Source organism: Macrosteles quadrilineatus, unplaced genomic scaffold (assembly GCF_028750875.1).
Source record: "Macrosteles quadrilineatus isolate MER2022 unplaced genomic scaffold, UCM_ALF_1.0 Scaffold_8__2_contigs__length_117827958, whole genome shotgun sequence".
Classification (NCBI taxonomy): Eukaryota; Metazoa; Arthropoda; class Insecta; order Hemiptera; family Cicadellidae; genus Macrosteles; species Macrosteles quadrilineatus.
Genome location: NW_026542601.1, coordinates 38,652,979 through 38,673,316, shown reverse-complemented (window position 1 = coordinate 38,673,316; position 20,338 = coordinate 38,652,979). Strand labels below are relative to the sequence as shown.

Here is a 20,338-nt window from a genome sequence, read left to right as displayed (position 1 = left end):
ACACCGTGATGGGGCAAAAACCTTTATGGGAGTGTAGACAATCATGTATTTAAATTGTTACTATATTGGGATATATATATTTCAACTACATTTTTCAATGTTTTCACTTAATTCTATGTTTTTTTCTAGGTTAAAGACTTGACAAAAGAGTTAACAGAAACAAGACTAAACACTTCAATGTCTCTTCCCCCCTCCCCTTCCAACAGGTCCTATCTGGGGTGAGTATAGTGTTTATATATTGCCATTCTCATTATCATAAACAATTTTTCTATATCCCTCTATTGTTTGATAATAAGTCACATATTTGCATACATACAAGTTTAAGACTTAGTTTACACGGATACAATCTTTCTTTGAACATACAACTATGATTAAAATTGTAATTATTTCATTAGGTTAAAATTAACTAAGATGCAGAGACAAGCATGCATAGAGAAAACGAGTGAAGGATGAACATAGAATAATTCAGATGATGGTTTTGTGACTAAATAAGATAAGTCAAAACCAATTGGGAGCCCAATGATCAAGAAACCCAGGTCTAGTTTTTTTTTAAATCCAATATCGGAAGCCCAATGAAGAACAACCAGATCAAGTTTTGTTAACCATTATCAGAAGCCTAATGATCAAGGACAACCATGTCCAGTAAAAAAAAAAAACATTTTTAGAAGCCCAATGATCAAGGACAACCAGATCAAGTTGTTTAACCAATATCAAAGGAAGTCCAATAATCAAAGATAAGGTCCAGTTTTTTATCAATATCAGAAGCCCAATGACCAAGAACTAAGAACAACCAGTTCCAGTTTCTTAACCGTTATCGGAAGCCCAATAATCAAGGAAGACCAGGTCTAGTAGTTTTAATTTTCTCAGGATTTAAATGACTTGTTGATTCCTTAGTGAACACTATATCCACTTTGTTACTTGTACATTTGAATTTCACTTGGCAGTTTGGTTATGATATTTTTTTATTTTTCCAGGGAGTCCCCTCCTCCCAATCAACTGGGTTCAGCCAATGATCTCAATCGCCTTACGGGTGGACACCGACATCTTCCTAGAGCTCGGAAAAACATGCCAAACACTGTAAGTAACAATACTAAAACAAAAAAAAGGATATTTTAGAGTTTCCAGGTGTCCTGGAAAACCAGGAATTTTTAAAGTAGTTTAGAGAAGTCGACAAATGTGACCCTCAGTCCTGGAATTCTTCTTTTTTGTCATGGAGTTGTATTACTATCATAATCATGTTTATTGGCACATAACGTACAGAGTTTACATGTAAATGTACAGGTACTTCGTCATCTTCTTATAACATCTTATTCCATAAGTTTTGATACAAAATATTTGCACACAACTTTTTTTGAAACTTAAGGTACTTCATTTCATGTCGCCTTTTTACATCTTCTATATAGGATGACGTAGGCGATGATTTAACCACACTCATTACTAGTGGAAGAAGTCAGAAAGCAGCAAAGGAAGGATCCGAGCTCTTATTTGCGGCTGCTAGCGAGTGGTTTGGTAAAACATGTTGAAACATTTCCAAGTTAAGACACAGGAGCTCATCTATTATCTGACGCTATTGCTTGAACAAGTGTCAAAAAATGTGTCACTGATTAGTGCTTGGTTTTACTCTTGATCCCAATTTAAGCTGGGTAGGGTAATTTAATTGGTAACATCTTCAAGAGGATCATCCTCCTGATCCGAAAACTCACCAAACATGTGCCCAAATCCTAACTGCTAGTGCTATACAACCACCATGCCTTGTTTCATAGCTAATTTCATAAGGTTTTAGCTATGGGGCCATGCACGATTGCACATAAATACTTCAAAGTCCTAAGACAATAAAAGATGCCATTGTGAATCGTCTCTCGTCTCTGGTGTTAGACAAACCTCATAGTACTCACAAAAAAATGAAACTATTGATTCTTTCCCTATCTTTACATTAGATTCATATTCTTCAGATTTTGTTATCAGAATGTTTTGAATATGGTTTTATTTCTTATAAGCACATATCTGCTTCCGTTCTGGTTCTTTATAGTTCCACGCATCTTACTCGACTTAATCTCCATCTTTTCTATTTTTCAACAGTGAATTGTCTTCATTATGTGCCATCATTCCTCTCCTCTCCACATCTCATCCATGATCTTTGCCTAGGTCTTCTTTCCTCCATCACCATCACTCCATTTCTACATCATCTAAATCTTGCTCAAAGTAGAATTCCAATTAGTCATGTAAAATTACAGCTATTTACAAACAATAGGAACAGTTACAACCTAAACCTTGTAAATGTTTCAGATAATTAATTTGTCTTGTAAAATTACAGTTTTACAAACAATATTATCCAACAGTTACGAACTAAGCATTATCAATGTTCCAGATCACAGAAGACTGTAGTGAGGAGAATACAGGTAGTTTACGACCTCTGGTTACGACTCAGTTCACGGAATGGTGTTGTAAATACTTTGCCCAGCCAACGATGGCCAATGGCATCGACCAAGAAGACTTTGAAAGCCCCAGGTTTTACCAACGGGAATACAGGTATTTTATCTTCTATGATTGTGTAGCTTTTAAAGATTCTGTTTCAAATTCAAAACACAATAATTTTGATAGAGCCAGTTTTGTTTTGTGAGGTATTTAGATTGTGATTGTGATTTTTTTTTATTTTGGGCTGTTCATTGTACTACTTCAGTAAAAAAATTCCTGGAATGAATTTCTGTAGAAATTTAGCACAATCGCCAGTTGGAAATTTGACTTGCAGTAGGCCTAGTTGGTACGACTCCTGGGAAGGGCATATCAGTAGTGGGGGTATAGCTGACGAGCCGTAGTTCAGTATTGAAATGCGCTTTTTCTGTACCTGCAAATCTACATTGTCGGTTCCTGTTGGTCATGTACCTGCATTGAAAAATGGCATTTCACGAACAGCGTGCAAACATTAAGTTCTGTGTTTTACTAAAAAAAAAACCATCTAGTGATTCTCTTGAGTTGTTAATTCAAGCCTATGGAGAAGGAGGCGAAGAAGAAAAGTCAAGTTTAGGAGTGGCACAAACGGTTTCGTAAAGGCCGTGAAAGCATTGACGATGACCCTCTTAGTGGACGTCCTTCAACAGCAGTCAATGACATAAACATTGAGCAAGTATGACAAGTTGGGTGTGAAAATCGCAAATTAACAATTGATAAAATTGTACTTGCTCAATATTTACTAGTGATGGTCAAAACCAGAAATTTCAAATCTCAAAACCGAAACCGAAACTTTTAAAAATCGAATCTCGAATCTCAAAACCTTAACGCGAAACTTTTTTACTTAGCTGGTTACATAGGTCAAGGTGACAAAAAATGTAGGTAATAATAAAATGTTAAGTATGCAATCAAAACTGAAAGAGATCTACACCTGACACTGACATAACATAAATATTTGTCTGATAATCTTAAACTTGAATAGAACATTTTTTTTTATAAACAACCAACATTAAAATAAATTAAACCCCTAACAACAACATTAACATTTATTAGATTAATTAGAACATTTTAGTAGTCAATAATTCCCTGTATTATGAAAATTGATATGAAACTGAATTGTACGTCGTTCGAGTTATAGTATTTATTGAAGATGCCTTTTGAAGTTCAGAATATAATTTACTTGTTTCATTACTGTTGATGGTGATATGTTTGCTCTATTGCTACGAGCTTGTGTGGAAACAGTGTTATTAACAATAATAATGACACAAAAAATGTCAGCAGTTTAAAAAATAAAACTGCCAAAATCTTCAATTTCGAAACTTTTGAATCTCGAAACACAGTGATTGAATTTTGAAACCGAAACTTTTCCAAAGTTTTGATGGTTTTGAGATTTAGTTTTGACACATCACTAATATTTACATCATTGACTGCTGTTGAAGGAATATTATCATTAGCTGAATATATCATTCAGCTGTACCCACAGTACCAAAATGCTCTCCCCAGGAGTCGTACCAACTACTGCAAGGCGAATTTCCCGCTGGCAATCGCGCTAAATGTCTACAGAAATTCATTCCGAGAACTTGTTTACTGTTATATGTATTATATTTTTGTTTTAGGTTGAAAATCAGCTGAATTTCATTTTAAGCGAATATTTGTTCAGTGTATTAACTTACACACGTATGTTTAAACATTTCCATTATCTACAGCTCAGTGGCTAAATAATGCAGTTTAATTCCCAATATTCTTTTGAAGTACCCAAAATATTAAGGATACGCTCATTTGACTTTCTGCTGTAGTTAAAGACTAAAATATAGAACACCGACCAATAATAAGAAATTTTTTTCAAGATTGTTGTGATATGGGATTGTTTGAGTTAGTTTTTTATTATATCTTTTCAGGTACCTAGAAAACACAAAACTGAGAAACACTGCGCGTGTAGAGTGTATCAGGCTAAATCGAGGAAGAATCGACCATCAGGTAAAACATCAAGGGTTGCAAACAAGGGCTGTAAAAAAATATGTATTTTGGGCTTTGTACTTTTTAAATATAATAGTTGGATACTGAATGGGAAAATACAGTGTTTACATTTTATAATTTGATAAAAGCTTATGGTGAATGGTTTTTTTATTTTTTCTCGCTATAAGTGTACTATTTTCCCTTTCTTTAAATTTAATAGGTTGTAAGGGAAAGGTGCTTTTTAAAGTAATTTTAAGAAATAAATCTGTATATAGCAGAAGATAACAGCAATTAAATAAAAAACAACAGACCAATTTGATGATTTAATTTGATTTTGATGGTCTTAGCTATTGCTGAAGATCTCTTTGAACTAAATAGCCATTCAATTCCAACTTTTCATTCAATGATAGAATAGTATATCGATTCAGCCTCGTCCTATTTAATTAGTTTATTCTACATTATTTTTAGATAGAGAAAGGGCAAGATGCAGAGTTAACATCAGAGTTTAAATTCACAATGTTTGCAGGTGTTCAGTGTGAGGACGCAACACGCAGCTACTGTCCTTCACTTCCATCCGTACCTCACCCATGTAGCGGCTGCCGGCAAAGATACTATCAGGTAGTGAGATAAAGAAAATACAATAGCCATGTGAATAAAGCCTGGTCGAGCTGGGTTTTTTTTATACAGTCCAACCTCAGTATAACGAATCTGAAGGGACCGAACTGAATATTCGTTATATCAAGGATTTCGTTAAAACGAGGTTCGTTGTATAGAGGTTAGGTTTGCAGGAATTTCCGCTAAGTCGAGGTTCAGAACCAGCGTCGGTCAATATAGGTCGGGATTTGACCTCATTAAAATACAGTACAATTAAAGTAGCATAGGCTACAATACTTTACAGTACAGTGTTTACATTGTACAGTAGAACCTAAATTATCTGGCATAATAAAGGGGAGGGATCTTGAATATTGCGCAATCATGACAATGGCATTGACCTTGGTACAGGTTAAAAATTGTCAGTTTAAAATCACAGCTTGTTCTAACCCTCCTAAAACCTAGCCAAACACTATATTGTGTAGTCATAAACCATGTAAAGAACAAAACAAACAGTAGAAAGCTTTGTAAGCTACTGCTCGCGATAGGCCGGTAGGCTACTTACAGTACGGTACTGATTTATCACAACAGAGGAATGTCAATAATAATCAGCATTGGTGTTGCTAGTTGAAACAAATCGTATTGAAAACAATAAATTATTAGATAAGTCATTATAAAATTGTATAATCATAGCCAACTTTAGGATAATAAAAAAACTCGTAAAAGAAATGTTAAAATAACGATGTTGCTATTCTTTCTCTTTGGTTTTGTTTTTATATTCTTTCTTAGGTTTCTCTTTATCCAAAAATTGTACAATTCACCATAGTGATCCCATATCGCCCAATCACAGCTTACTAAACATTACGTTGTCATCAGTCTTCAGAGAATGAAATCAGTTCTCAGTTGCAGCATAGCGCGCGCAGCGACAGCAGACAAAGATGTAAAATGGAGTAGAGACGAATGTTAGCGCAAGCGATGACGTGACCTTTCCATTTCATTTGATAAAGAAACAGATTTTCCAAAAACAATACTGGGGTGGGGGATTTGTTATATCGAGGGAAAGACGTAGACAATTTGTTATGCAGAGGTTAAATTCGCAATGTAGAGGTTCTGACAATGATAAATTCGTTATATTGAGGTGTCTTATTTTAGCCGAAATCACGAAAAATTTGTTAAATCAAGGTGGTTGTTATGGTTTGTTCGTTATGTAGAGGTAAAATATACATTGTGTCTTATGGAGAGTTCTAGGGGATTAAAAAAAATTCGTTATATCAAGGAATTCGTTATATCGAGGTTCGTTATATCAAGGTTAGACTGTATGATGAATTTGATCGCATGCCATCAAAATGGATTATATTTGTCACAAATCTTTTAAAATTCAATTTAATGTTTTCATGTATTAAATACACAAGCAGTATGAAATTTAGTACAGTCCAACCTCAGTATAACGAATCTGAAGGGACCAAACTGAATATTCGTTATATCAAGGATTTCGTTAAAACGAGGTTCGTTATATAGAGGTTAGGTTTGCAGGAATTTCGCTAAGTCGAGGTTCAGAACCAGCGTCGGTCAATATAGGTCGGGATTTGACCTCATTAAAATACAATTAAAGTAGCATAGGCTACAATACTTTACAGTACAGTGTTTACACTGTACAGTAGAACCTAAATTATCCGGCATAATAAAGGGGAGGGATCTTGAATATTGCGCAATAATGACAATGACATTGACCTTGGTACAGGTTAAAAGCTGTAAGTTTAAAATCACAGCTTGTTCTAACCCTCCTAAAACCTAGCCAAACACTGTATTGCGTAGTCATAAACCATGTAAAGATCAAAACAAAACGGTAGAAAGTTTTGTAAGCAGTACTACAGGCTACTTACAGTACAGTACTGATTTATCACAACAGAGGAATGTCAATAATAATCATTAACTATAGCATTGATGTTGCTAGTTGAAACAAATCGTATTGAAAACAATAAATTATTAGATAAGTCATTATAAAAGTGTATAATCATAGCCAACTTAAGGATAATAAAAACACTCGTAAAAGGAATGTTAAAATAACGATGTTGCTATTCTTTCTCTTTGGTTTTGTTTTTATATTCTTTCTTAGGTTTCTCTTTATCCAAAAATTGTACAATTCACCATAGTGATCCCATATCGCCCAATCACAGCTTACTAAACATTACGTTGTCATCAGTCTTCAGAGAATGAAATCAGTTCTCAGTTGCAGCATAGCGCGCGCAGCGACAGCAGACAAAGATGTAAAACGGAGTAGAGACGAATGTTAGCGCAAGCGATGACGTGACCTTTCCATTTCATTTGATAAAGAAACAGATTTTCCAAAAACAATACTGGGGTGGGGGATTTGTTATATCGAGGGAAAGATGTAGACAATTTGCTATGCAGAGGTTAAATTCGCAATGTAGAGGTTCTGACAATGATAAATTCGTTATATTGAGGTGTCTTATTTTAGCCGAAATCACGAAAAATTCGTTAAATTAAGGTCGTTGTTATGGTTCGTTCGTTATGTAGAGGTAAAATATACATTGTGTCTTATGGAGGGTTCTAGGGGAATAAAAAAAATTCGTTATATCAAGGAATTCGTTATATCGAGGTTCGTTATATCAAGGTTAGACTGTAATCACAAATTTGGTGCAATGTGCCTCCATCCCAATGTCACAATGACAATGTGTTCGTAGTAATACGCAGAAACTTATCAATTTCGCGCCCCTGTGAATGTCATCACTGTCTCCTGCAATCACAGAAAAATTCTGTTTAACCCTGCAGAAATATCATAGTCCACCGCAGCATAAACCTGAATATTTCCTGCAGTAACAGAAACATTATCATCGTCTCCTGCAACCACGGCTAAATTGTGAACATATGCCAGACATGATCTTTGCCTCCCGTGATCACAGGAACCTTATTGCAATCCTCGAAAATTGCAGTCAAAACGTGAATTTTTCAACTGTGCCATCTTTGAAGACAAGTAAAAGCTCAGTTTGATCACCTTTTTCTGACTTAACTTTTGATCTCTCGAGCTTGTAGGATGGGCTCGGCAAGGCTTGTTAAAATCAGCTGATTTGGCAAAACTTGAACCGGAACTTGAGTCTTGGTATTATAACCATTTCCAATATTTATTGGCAACTTCTAGACCATAACAAATCATTAATCATTTCAGCTTTTGATGTACTTGATGTTTACGTCACCCTATTTCAGTGTGTGGGACTACCAGGCCAACACCAAATTGTGCTACTGGAAGATAGGCTCTGCCAATGTCAAGATCACTTCTGTTAACTTTGTGAATGCTCACGACACTTGCTGCCTCCTAGTCACTGGTTCTGAAGATGGCACTGTGCGGGTGTGGAACAATTACAACGGCACTGGTGAGTTGTCTACATTTGTGGACATTTCTCTTAAAATCGACTTTCTGAAGAAGCTCTACATTAGGAGGAAATATCAGTGTTATGTCTTGTGTTCTTTATTGTGTACCTGACTGTTAAACCCCGGACTCTGATTTTCTCAAGTAAGCTAGCTGAACTCTTATGTCTTCTCTCTTCACAAACAAATTTTGAAGAGGGGTAGATTTCAACTAGCTTTCCTGAGAAAATTAGAGTCCATGGGCTAATAGATGATATAAAAGACAAGAAAAAAAACTTAACACCAATATTTTGTTCTTATACAGAACTTCTTCAGAGTAGATTTAAAAGAAATGTGAATTAAAACTGGAGTAGTCTCATCGCATAAAAACAGGTTATTTTGAAATTATTCTCTGTTGAGGGCTAGCCTACTAGAATATTACACACTTCAGAGATCCTAACCTCATTTGTCAATAACAACCTCAACCGTATAGTGTTTTTTTTTTAAGTATGTCACAGAATATATAATAACGTAGTGGAGCATAGATTGAATTGTAGCAGTTACTGACCCAGACCGACTGTTTCTTTAGCAAGATTAATTCTTTTAAAGCCAGATGATCAACAGCTAAGTCTCCATTTAAACAATCAAATATTTTAATTTTTAATAATTTTAATAGTAAGAGTAGGTGGTACCTAATCTTCCAAAGTAAAGAATAGTGTTTAACTATTTTTTCTGTCTGATACTGTTGTTTGGTTACCTTAATGTTGGCCACTATTTTTACAGTTCAATATTGTGATTTAATTTTGTTATGTTAGCAGCAGGTACCAGGGAGCCACAGTTAGTTACTGCTTGGCAAGCACTGCCTGAGAGTCAGAGCCCCTCAAGATCTACACATTCCTCAGGTTCGTAGAGTTCAACTTGAACTTTCTGAATATCCGTAACTTTTGGCCCTTCCGTCATGGTCGGATATGAGGGATTCTACTGTAATTGAAAAACATTCTATAGTTTAAAAGATACTACTCAAGCTATTTAAGTTAATGGGAGTTTTTTATCAATCATGTTTTAAGTTTCACCAGGTATAATAAATTAATTTTATGAGTACAGAGTGATTGGTAAAGATTCAATCAGTTAAATTTAGCAAAGTGATGTGCACCACTTTCAAAGTCGGTACTAATACTGGTTCTAGGCAAAAAAAAAAACTTTTCTCGATACTTTGGTATCAATACCATAGATTCCTAATTTTAAAAAGTTCTCATTTATTAAAAGTAAGATGCAAACATTGAAATTTTTTATGTCTTACTCTTGTTGATTATACATGTTGGTTACATGCAAATAAATAACTTCTTGATTAGCATCGTACGTGTTATTAATTACCTGAAAAATACAGAAATATATTACGTCTAATAACACTTGCAATAATATATTTACACTTATACTGTTGACTTACAAGACGTTTTGCAATAAACTGAATACCTACATGCTTATGCGGAGTGTCTTATATTGTTACTGTAGTAGGCAGTGGAGGCAGTGGGATGGTGATGACGTGGGACCAGGCGTTACAACAACTCATAGTGGCTGACTGGAGGGTCATCAGAGTGTGGGACGCTGACAAGGAACTCAAGGTGTGTGACTTGGCCAGCGGCAGTGACTCTCCCATCACGTGTCTCGACTACGACCACTCTGGTGAGTCAGGGTTGGTTCAGGCCTGAAATAGTTATCGGACCAAATTTCATGTAGGGTTAGCCAAGCTTTTGTTTTCTCGATCGCTAAAAGACCTTTGCAAAGATTTGGATTGAAAGTTGACTATTCCTTGTCCCGTGTTTTGATACAGGTTTTCCTACTATAGTGGGAGTTGATGATGATTTGATCACAGAAGAGGTTCACGATTTTGCTGAGATTACCAAAGACTTTGATTAGATGTTTTGATTTTTCTCTGACCACGGAAGACGTTAATGATTTTACTGTGACTCTGATTTGTCTGAGACTGCAAACGATGTTACAGAACATTTTCATTATTTTACAGTGCTATAGACGTTTACAATATTATCTACAAAGGATTGTAGTGTTATTATTATTTAAAAAAATCAATACTTTCCAAAGCAACCCCATATTGATCCGAGACTAAAGGACCAAAATTGTTGACCCAACTCAAAGTAGAAATGTCTGCCCCCAGCCCCTATTTAGAGTCATGATGTATGGCCAATTAGGAGAGGTTTATAAATATAATTGGTAGTGATGGACGGGATTGAATTTTTAGTTCGGGACGGGACAGGACGGGATTTTTATTTCCTTCTCGATTTTCGGGACGGAACAGGACGGGATTTTTTTCTGTGCATAAAAAGAAAGTCTTGAGTATTGCAGTTACCAAAAAAGACATACGAAATCAATTTTTACCGTTTGTGGCACTGATCTATAAAAAAACCAAAAAGTGGGTAACAATTTACAGGTACCTATAGAAACTTGTGACTCGCGGTCGAAATAACTGGCGGTTACTGTACGACCATCAAAATGACCGCGGTCACGGGGTGATCGTCGTTATGACTCACGGTCACGGGAGGATCGTCGGTATGACTCGCGGTCACGGCACGATTGTCGGCATGACCCCACGGTCACGGCGCGATCGTCGGTAGTACTCTGCGGTCACGTCATGATCGTCGGTATGACTCCGCGGTCACGGGGTGATCGTCGGTATGACTCGCGGTCACGGCATGATCGTCGGTATGACTCGCGATCATGGCACGATCGTCAGCTTGACTCCGCACGATAGTCGGTAGGACACCACGGTCACGTCGTGATCGTCGGTATGACTCCGCGGTCACGGGGTGATCGTCGGTATGACTCGCGGTCACGGCATGATTGTCAGGATGACTCGCGATCACGGCACGATCGTCAGCATGACTCCGCGGTCACAGCGCGATCGTCGGCATGACTCCGCGGTCACGGCGCGATCGTCGGTAGGACTCCACGGTCACGTTGTGATCGTTGGTATGACTCGCCATCACGGCATGATCGTCGGTATGACTCGCCATCACGGCATGATCGTCAGTATGACTCCGCAATCACGGCACGATCGTCAGTAGGACCCGCAGTCACGGCGCGATCGTCGGTATGACTCGTAGTCACGGCGCGATCGTTGTTATGACTCGTGGTCACAGCACGATCGTTGTTATGACTCCGTGGTCACGGCGCAATCGTTGAAATGACTTCGTCTCCAGCGTTCGCGGACCTATCGCTCGCAATAGCGGCGTCATCGGCACTGACTCGCGAAGCGCCAAAATCGCCGACGATCGGACCAAATCCCGTCCCGAAAAATTCCCGAATCAAATGTAATCCCGTCCCGATAATCGGGAATATTTTTTTCCCGAAAAATTTCGGAAATTACGGGACTCGTCCATCCCTAATAATTGGTTGTAAATGGGTTCCAGCTAAAAGAAAAGTGTTTAAAGAAAACAAACAAAAAAGCTGTACACAAAATCCATTAGTCTGTAGGGGGCTGCAAAATTTACAGTTTACGTAGTAAGATTTTATCCATACATATAGACACAGGCTTAAGTCATTGGCGATCCTTATGATCTTCGTACTACTATGAAACTTGATTTCTTACAGTCTATTTGCGTTTGACTCACCATCTGCCAGCTTGCGCCTATTATAACTTGTAACCAAATCGATCAGAAATACTAAAACCAATCCATGATCTACTTAAAGAGAAAAATGAATGGTTTTGGGGAGAACAACAACAGCATGCGTTTGAAAGTATAAAAAAACTTCTGACCTCAGCACCCCAACTAGCATTTTACGACCCTCGCTTACCAACTCTTGTGTCAGCAGACGCTTCTTCTTATGGTCTCGGCGGATTGCTTCTTCAGAAACATCATGATAATAAACTAAAATGACAATAGTCAGTAGAGCCAACCATTACATAACTATAAGTAATATAATCTGGCCAACTTTTAAAAATGTTTTGTTTGTGTGTCTTTGTATAAGTGTTTGTGGACCGTCTTCTCACAACCCAGGGATGAAGTGATCTTATAAATCTGATATTCTGTTTGAAAAAGTACATTTTGTTTTGAAACCTTGGTCACAGGTTTGTTAGCACCTTCCAAGGACCACCAATGTTTTGAACTATTGGTGTTTGCAGGTGGTTCACTGTTGGCTGCAGGATACTCTGACGGAGCTGTGCGTCTGTTTGACAGACGTCTGTCTGCGAATGAGGCCAAAGTGATGACTTACAGAGAACACACGCAGAATATCACCTGTGTTAACCTGCGCGGAGATGGCGGCTGTACTTTGCTCACTGGAAGGTAAAGCAAAAACTAATATGTTCGGCTCCATGTTTAGGCGTTTCAATCCGCTCACTCACGTCTATTCATAATTTAAAGGAGAGCTAAGTTGCTGATTGACGAATGTTTAAAACTAGCTTGTCCAGGGGGTAAGATATATACAAAAAACTTAACACTAAATTTTTTTTCGATGTGAAGCACTTCTTCAGGGGGAGTATATAGACGACATAATAAGGATTTTTTTGAAAAAGGACAAGAGTTCAGCTAGCTTACCTTAGAAAATAAGATTCCACGGGTTAAAAGATACTCAATAAAAGAACACAAACGAAACATTGATATTTTGTCCTGACTTAGGATTTCAGAGAGGGTTAAAGAGCAATTTGTTTTCCTCTTCAACCTAATCTCTAAAGAAGTCCTACATCAAGAGAAAATATCAGTCTTTTGTGTTATTTTATTTAGGGGTGGGCGAGTAGTGATTTTTCAATTCGAGTCGAGTCGAGTATTTGAGTAAAAACTCGAGTATCGAGTCGAGTCGAGTAGTTGCGCGTTAAGTAGGCCAAGGCCCAGGGTTTATGCTGCGGTAGTATTTTTAGCATCTTGCTATTCACAACTTAAAAATGCTAAGTTTACATTGTTTTGCAGGCTAGGCCTATGGCAAATTTTCTACAAATAAAATTGAAAGACGTAATGTTCAAACAAATGTAATATTAGCCTACTGGAATTTTTTGTTTTAAATGCTTAAGTTATTGAATAATATTTTTTCTACAGTTAGGCCTAACTTAGTTAATTGTCTTTGCAGAGAGTTTGCAGCATTTTGCTGAAACAAATTTCATCCTAGCCTAAACCCTGCCTAGGCCTAAATAGGTAGTTCAAGTACTTATACCAAATTTTCTAAGTTATATGGTTACTAATTATTAGTACCTCCTACCTTAGGCCTAATAAAAAATTTGGCCTAGACTACTTGATGGCTGCAGCATTAAATTATTTAGGCCTACACATCACTTGTTATTGTGTGTTTTATTTTTTCTTGCCTTTAATTCCTCCTCACTAACATGATAATCAACCTAACTAACTAACTTAATAAGGTACCTAACTTTAAGAATAATTTCAATTCAAATAAGAAACAAATTTATTTATTTAACAGAAAACTTATATCAAACTACATATTGTATCACAAGTTAAAAACATCAATGAGGTATTTTAAAATAGGTAATCACTTGGATAAGCACTTCATCTGTCTGAAGTTTGAAGGTTATGGGTACTAGGGCTATCCTCTTCACTCAGTACATTTATAAAAATGATCAAATGCCTCGTCTTTGACAAACTGAAAATATCAAATAAAAACATAGTAGGCCTATTATCTCGAAATAAAATCCCACATTAAACACTTAATTTAAAATTAAAACACATTTCACTGTAGCCTGGTATAGCCTATCTGGCCTTTCTTTATAAACTTACATTTTCAAGGTTAAGTTACAATTCAAACTGTAGTTGTCATGTTTCTGCCACCAGATTGAAAATTGCACAATTAAAATCACAAACAGAATATGTTTATTTTACTTTCTATTAAACTTCCACTAACAAAATCAATTTTATTTTAAGTTACAAATTCACTTCAAAGTAAAAACATTCAAAACTGACGTTGACATAACTTCAATCCATTGTTTTGTTTTGTTCTTGTTGTTGCTATGCGTCACCATCTTTATCTCTCTCTCTCTCTCTCTAGTCGGTCTGCTCCTGCTGTCTGCTTCTGCTTTGTTTTCCCATCAAACAGCTGTTTTGCAGGGCTGACGTTGCCATATTTATCATTACACCATTATGGTGAATGTCGGCAAGATTATCATAAAATTGTTATAGCTTTTATTTCGTAAAAAAAGTTAATAGTTTGACTAATTTAAATCATGTTTATGTAAACTGATTAGAAAATTATACTTATAGTTTTTTTACGCCAATACCACAGTTGTAAAAGTACAAAAATTATCGTCCATCTGGCAACACTGAGTTTAAAGTGGAACTGATCTTTTCTTTCTGCCATTTGCCTAGACCCAATGAGATTGCGTCATTCAGATGCATCGATGTTCCTTGCAGTAACTTATCGGTTTGTAAAACTAAACACCAATACCGATTAATTTGAAAAAATATTATGCTACAGTAGGTTATTTTTATTTGTTGTACTAGCTGTGTACCCGTTCTACGCACGGGGATCTTATAATATTCAGTTGAAACCTTCTTATATAAAGAACAGCAGTTGGTTTGCATATTTTAAGATATGCTGGCCAAACTATTATACATAGCTTCATTTTATGTTGTTTTTTGTTGTTCCGGATCGGTATGACAATCAATAAAAGGTTAAATTACCTCTGTGTCTGCCGGTCGATCCTATAACGGTAGGCTTACTTTTATTTTTACTATCTGATCTCGTTTGCATGGCTCAATCACGTCCTGGTTGAAGTTCGTTCGCTACGCTCACTCACCTGTATGTTGGAGCTCGTTCGCTGCGCTCACTTTCCTTCAGGTTAGCTCGTTCGCTACGCTCACTTGCCTTCAGGTTAGCTCGTTCGCTACGCTCACTCGCCTCCAGGTTGCAAATTAGCTGTTGTCATAAATGTAAAAGAAATAATAGTGCTAGTGCTGCACCCTGTTGGTAATCCTTGTAACTTTAATGCTAATGAACATCACAGAACAGCACCAACTTGTTTAATTGACACAGCTGTTAAGATTCAATAATTTCATTTCTCATAAGGTTAACATGGGCTTCCAGAAATTCCACGTCAAAAATCGACAAAAACTTGATTTTCAAGGGTTTACTGTTAAATATCTAACTGTCTCATATTCGATGAAATACGTCTAAAACCATCTCATATATGTATAGTATTTGGAAAATAAGTTTCAGGCGGGACAGTGCTATAGTTATTGAGGAGTAGTTGTAATAAAGTGCGTATTTTAGCGTTACCAAGAGACTGACAGATAGACAGACAGACAGACAGACAGACAGACAGACAGAAATTGAGATAAGGTTTGATTCGGTTTCTCTGACCTATGAAATGTAAAAATAACCAAAAAGTTCATTATTCTAAGCAATGTACAGACAAAACTCTAATTTTATTTATATAGATTTCTATATTTTGGTAAAAAATATGTTGTTATTTCTATATTTTGGTATAAAACATTTTTATGGCAGTTCAAACTAAATCTGATACTGTACTTTATAATATCTTCAAGAATCGTCTGCCATTGTTAGGCCTACTATAGTTCGGCCGGTTAGAAAACGACCTGCGCGCTAATGCTAAACCAATGCTGGAGGAGGTCGTTTTCTAAGCGGCCGACCTATAGTCACGAGACTCCCTTGTTGACTATCGACTATTGCAATTCGATAGATTCATTCAATGCTTTATTTCAACTTACTGTATCGTTATTGAGACGTATTGTTGACTGTTGTAGGAAAGTGAAAGTCTGTTGTTAGTAGTAGTAGTCCTCTTGCTAGCTCTGCCGAATGACGATGGGTGTTTGTTGAACATTTGGTTTACGCTGGTCTAACCTATATGAGGTTAGATAGTTGTTTTATGTAGGAATGGGGATTAAATAAGGCATCAACACAAAACAAAATATAATTTATTAAATATTGATGTAGAAAATCGTGAATTGGCACTATTTATAACTACTCGACTCGAAATTTTCGAGTAGTAATTACTACTCGACTCGAGGTCGAGTATTTGAGAAAACTCGAGTAATTACTCGAAGGTCGAGTACTTGCCCACCCCTAATTTTATTGAATATCTTTTAGCCTCTGGACTCTAATTTTCTCAGATAAGCTTGGTGAAACTCTATTCTCCTGTAAAAAATCCTTACTAGTTACTTGCTAATTTGTTTCTTTGAAATGATAACATAAAACTTTATCCATAAGCCCATTGACTCAAAACGCCAACTTTATCCGATAAAAAGCTAAATAAGGGAAGTTACTAGTTACACATGTTTTGTGACTAAAGCGAGTCTGTGACTGAAATGATCAGTAATCACTAAATATGTACGTTATTATTTTTGTTGTATTTATAACTAGAAATAACAAATTATTTTTTCAGTGGCGGGGGAGACTTCAGAGTGATAGACACTCGGAAGCATTCAACAGTGGTCACCAACCAGCTGGTCCAGGGGATGACCGCTATGGCACCACACAGGATGGCGGACATATTCGCATGGTGAGAGGTGGACCCAGCTTTGCTTGGTGAAGGTCATTTACCTAAATAGTAGATAGGCAACTCAGAAAGTAGCTTGCCTCCTTTTCCTGGTTGGATGATGAACATCTACAATAATATGATCTAGTTGAATAAAGTAAAGTCTTCAGCCAATAAAAAAAATGTATGTTCCCATCGATAGTTGTAAGTTTAAGCTAAAGATAGGCGTTATTTGACGCTATATAAATAATACTATTACTAATGTATCACCTATTACCCTGGTAATAGATTACTGAAAATACCCTATTTTTTAGTAACGTTGTCTGAACTGTTTAAACAAACAAATGACTATCTCGCTGATCGCGTCTCCCTAACAGTACCTTGTTGATAAGATTATTTTTGTCATGTCGTCTGAGCTGTTAGAACAAACAAGAAAAATAACAATGATCGTCTACCTAGTAACAGAAAGCGTCATGTAATTATATATTCCTGTAAGAACGAGCAAGTGAAATATTGCTGATCTTGATTTCCTATTAGAGGTGATCCAAAAGTAACAGGTGAAAAAAATATTGGTATTATTTCACCTATTACAAATAAACTAAGGATCTTTCCTGATTATAATTGCAAGGAAAGGCTCTAGGTCAGGATTTTGAATTGCAGAATAAGGAGGATAGCAGCTAGCTTACATTTTTACCATTTTATTGGTAAGCTAGCTGCTATCCTCCCTACTCTACAATTTATAATTGCAAAGTAATAGTATTTCCTGTCTCTAATACAGTATACGTTCGGTTGTATGTTGCTCTTTGGGAGGTTTAAGAGTCAAACTGCTACAAAAATGTAATAACACTTTCAGTAATAGTAAAAAATCACTTTACCTAAATGATGTAGACTAATGATTCTTCCTCATTTAGTGTTAATTTTACGGTGTAAACTTTTTCTAATGTAAAACCATACTTAGAATTGAATATCTTTGGGCCCTTCAGTTGGTCTTCTACCTTGGGGAAAACTTAATCTCTTCTTTCCTGAAAGTGTGTCTTGTCCAACAATCTGTCAATCCAATCTATAACAAAATCACCATCACAGTGATGTGTACTAACACACATTTTTGTACAGCAGTGGCGCAGTACACCAGTACATCGGTGTGTACAGCATGTCCGGTGTGGCGCTCAACACCATCAAGTACCACGAGTGGTTCATGGCATCTCACTTTGTCCCCGTCACGTCTCTAGCGTTCCATCCGCTGAGGAGTCACATGGCCGCCGGCTCACTGGACACTAGCATCACCGTGTACTCGGTAAGTCCAAGACAATCTATCCTTGTGTATAGGGATGGACGAGATTGGATTTTTAGTTCGAGACGAGACGAGACGAGATTTTTTATTTCTCATAAAATTTCGAGACGGGATTTCCCTTCTCATACACAACGGGAAATGCACGTTCAAAATTTTTACCTGATTTTGTAACATTGTTAGATGACTGTTTAAATACAAAAATAATGATAATAGGCAAGAATATTTACAATCTTTTATTAAAAAACATCAGCATAAAATTTTTATATTAATCACGCCTAACTTATTAAAAATGCCTACGATTAGAAAACATAGTGATATCAGTTAGGATAGAGTTCAACTTATCCTAAAATAAAATAAATAATAAAATAAAAGCAATATTAATTTTTATAAAATAGTTACTTGTTTTGACTTTTTATAGTAATAAAACATTCCTCACACTGCTTACACTTAACAAAACTTCTCAAATGTTATTAAAGTAATATTATTAAAATAATTAAAGTAATATTTACATTTAAAGATATGATTAAATAAGAACGCCTTCGCAAAGGAAACGCAACTACAACACGCTACTGTATTGCGGGTATTGCATTGACTTTCTGCAGGCGTTTTTAATTATTTTTTTTATTTTTTATTTTTTTTTTTTTATTCTCGTCTTGATAAAAATCTCGGCCAAAAAAAGAAATCTCGTCTCGTGCAACGAGATTTAAAATTTCCCGAAAATTTCCCGAAATTTCGAGACTTGACCATCCCTACTTGTGTACATTACAATTCGCTGCCACTTTTACAACAACAATGGACGTAACAAAAGTTGGAGAAATTCAAATTTTAGACTGTAGCGCAGTCTGTGAGTGGCTCATTTAAAGATTGGTTTTGCTTTTCACTTTATATATGTATGTCCCATTTTAAATACGATAAGGAATTTTTATTTTGGCTGTCCGATTTTGACATAGGATCAATATATAGAGCTTTTAAATGGTATGGATTGGCCCTAAGCAATTATTTAAAAGATGCTTGATCAAAAAGATGGAAATAAAAAAAAAAATCATATTTAAAAAAAAATTATTATTTATTTAATTGTTTAGTAAAGTTATTGTTTAAAAAAGTGTTTAATTGTTATATTCTTTATCATAAAATATCTATAGATTTTATGGAAAAATGTATTGTTTTGTTTGAAAAAAGTAAAGTTTATTTTATAATTGTTATTAAAATATATGTTTTTTTAATATCTCCATTGTAGGAAAATGTATATGTTTTGGTTTTTTTATTTGTTTTACCACTATAGTTTACTTTAATTAATTTAACTATTGCAGTTTGGAATTTATTTTAAGTGCTGACCAGGTACAGTATGTGAAATAAACCTCTAAATATGGTGTGTATTCTAATCTTATCTTAGTTTAAACAATAATAATTACGAGGACAGAGGTTTTAAGGTACAAGGTTTAATGGTACATAAATGGTTAAAATAAGGTTACAAAAATTGTTCAGGGGTGGGGATTCGTTCTGGCTGAATCAAAAGATTTTGTTGATGCCTAATTTAAATTTTCAATAAGTATGGTAAGTTATAAATTTAATAATCTTTTAAAAACAATAAATGGGAAGGATTTTGATTTTGGTGAATGGAGGTAAGTTGGGTCCAAATGGATGCTTGAGGAGTCTTAGTCTGAGTTAATAAATTAATAAAATGGAATGTTCTCGCCAATCTTCTATAATAATAATTTTCTTCTTAGTAATGTAGGCTTAAACTCTTCTTTCTTCAGTAAATTTGGAAATTTTGACAATACTTTCTTTTATAATTTCACAATTATTTTCACAATTAAGTTAATAGATTCTGTGTGTTCTTCTTGGATACTTTAACTGCACTGTTACTATTCATTGTTGTAAATCATTTCAAGTTATGGGGCTCACATAAATAAAAACATGGTTGAAATTTACTTGTAATCTGGACCCCAGATGCACTGTATTTTAAGTGGAGGAATTGTTTTGAATAATAATAATTTTGGATAAGCCAATGAATAAATATTGATTATAAATTATATATATGTTGAGACAATATGGTTTTAATAATTACCAATGAACATGAAAAATTATTGAAAATATAACAAGATTGAATTTGGAATTTAAATAAGGACTATATTTATAAACATTGAATTTTGAGTCATTACATATGCCAGGCGGAACAGACGGTCTTAATGATCATTGTTGTATGTAGTGCAAAGGTAGTGCTAAGAATGTCA

At 35.6% G+C, this 20,338-nt stretch overlaps 1 protein-coding gene across 5 annotated transcripts in view; it reads left to right on the top strand.

Moving 5' to 3' along the window:
• LOC128999490 (regulatory-associated protein of mTOR-like) overlaps nucleotides 1–20,338 on the top strand; it is a 50,407-nt gene that overhangs the window by 24,403 nt on the left and 5,666 nt on the right. For 3 of the 5 annotated variants that reach the window (XM_054426049.1, XM_054426050.1, XM_054426046.1), the window contains 11 exons: nucleotides 130–218; nucleotides 975–1,077; nucleotides 2,369–2,529; nucleotides 4,347–4,425; nucleotides 4,931–5,022; nucleotides 8,221–8,387; nucleotides 9,177–9,263; nucleotides 9,874–10,044; nucleotides 12,500–12,662; nucleotides 16,721–16,837; nucleotides 17,927–18,107. In XM_054426049.1, the coding sequence (XP_054282024.1) occupies nucleotides 130–218; nucleotides 975–1,077; nucleotides 2,369–2,529; nucleotides 4,347–4,425; nucleotides 4,931–5,022; nucleotides 8,221–8,387; nucleotides 9,177–9,263; nucleotides 9,874–10,044; nucleotides 12,500–12,662; nucleotides 16,721–16,837; nucleotides 17,927–18,107 (1,410 nt within the window). The remainder of the gene's footprint in view (nucleotides 1–129; nucleotides 219–974; nucleotides 1,078–2,368; nucleotides 2,530–4,346; nucleotides 4,426–4,930; nucleotides 5,023–8,220; nucleotides 8,388–9,176; nucleotides 9,264–9,873; nucleotides 10,045–12,499; nucleotides 12,663–16,720; nucleotides 16,838–17,926; nucleotides 18,108–20,338) is intronic. The other 2 variants (XM_054426048.1, XM_054426047.1) reach the window with 2 other exon arrangements.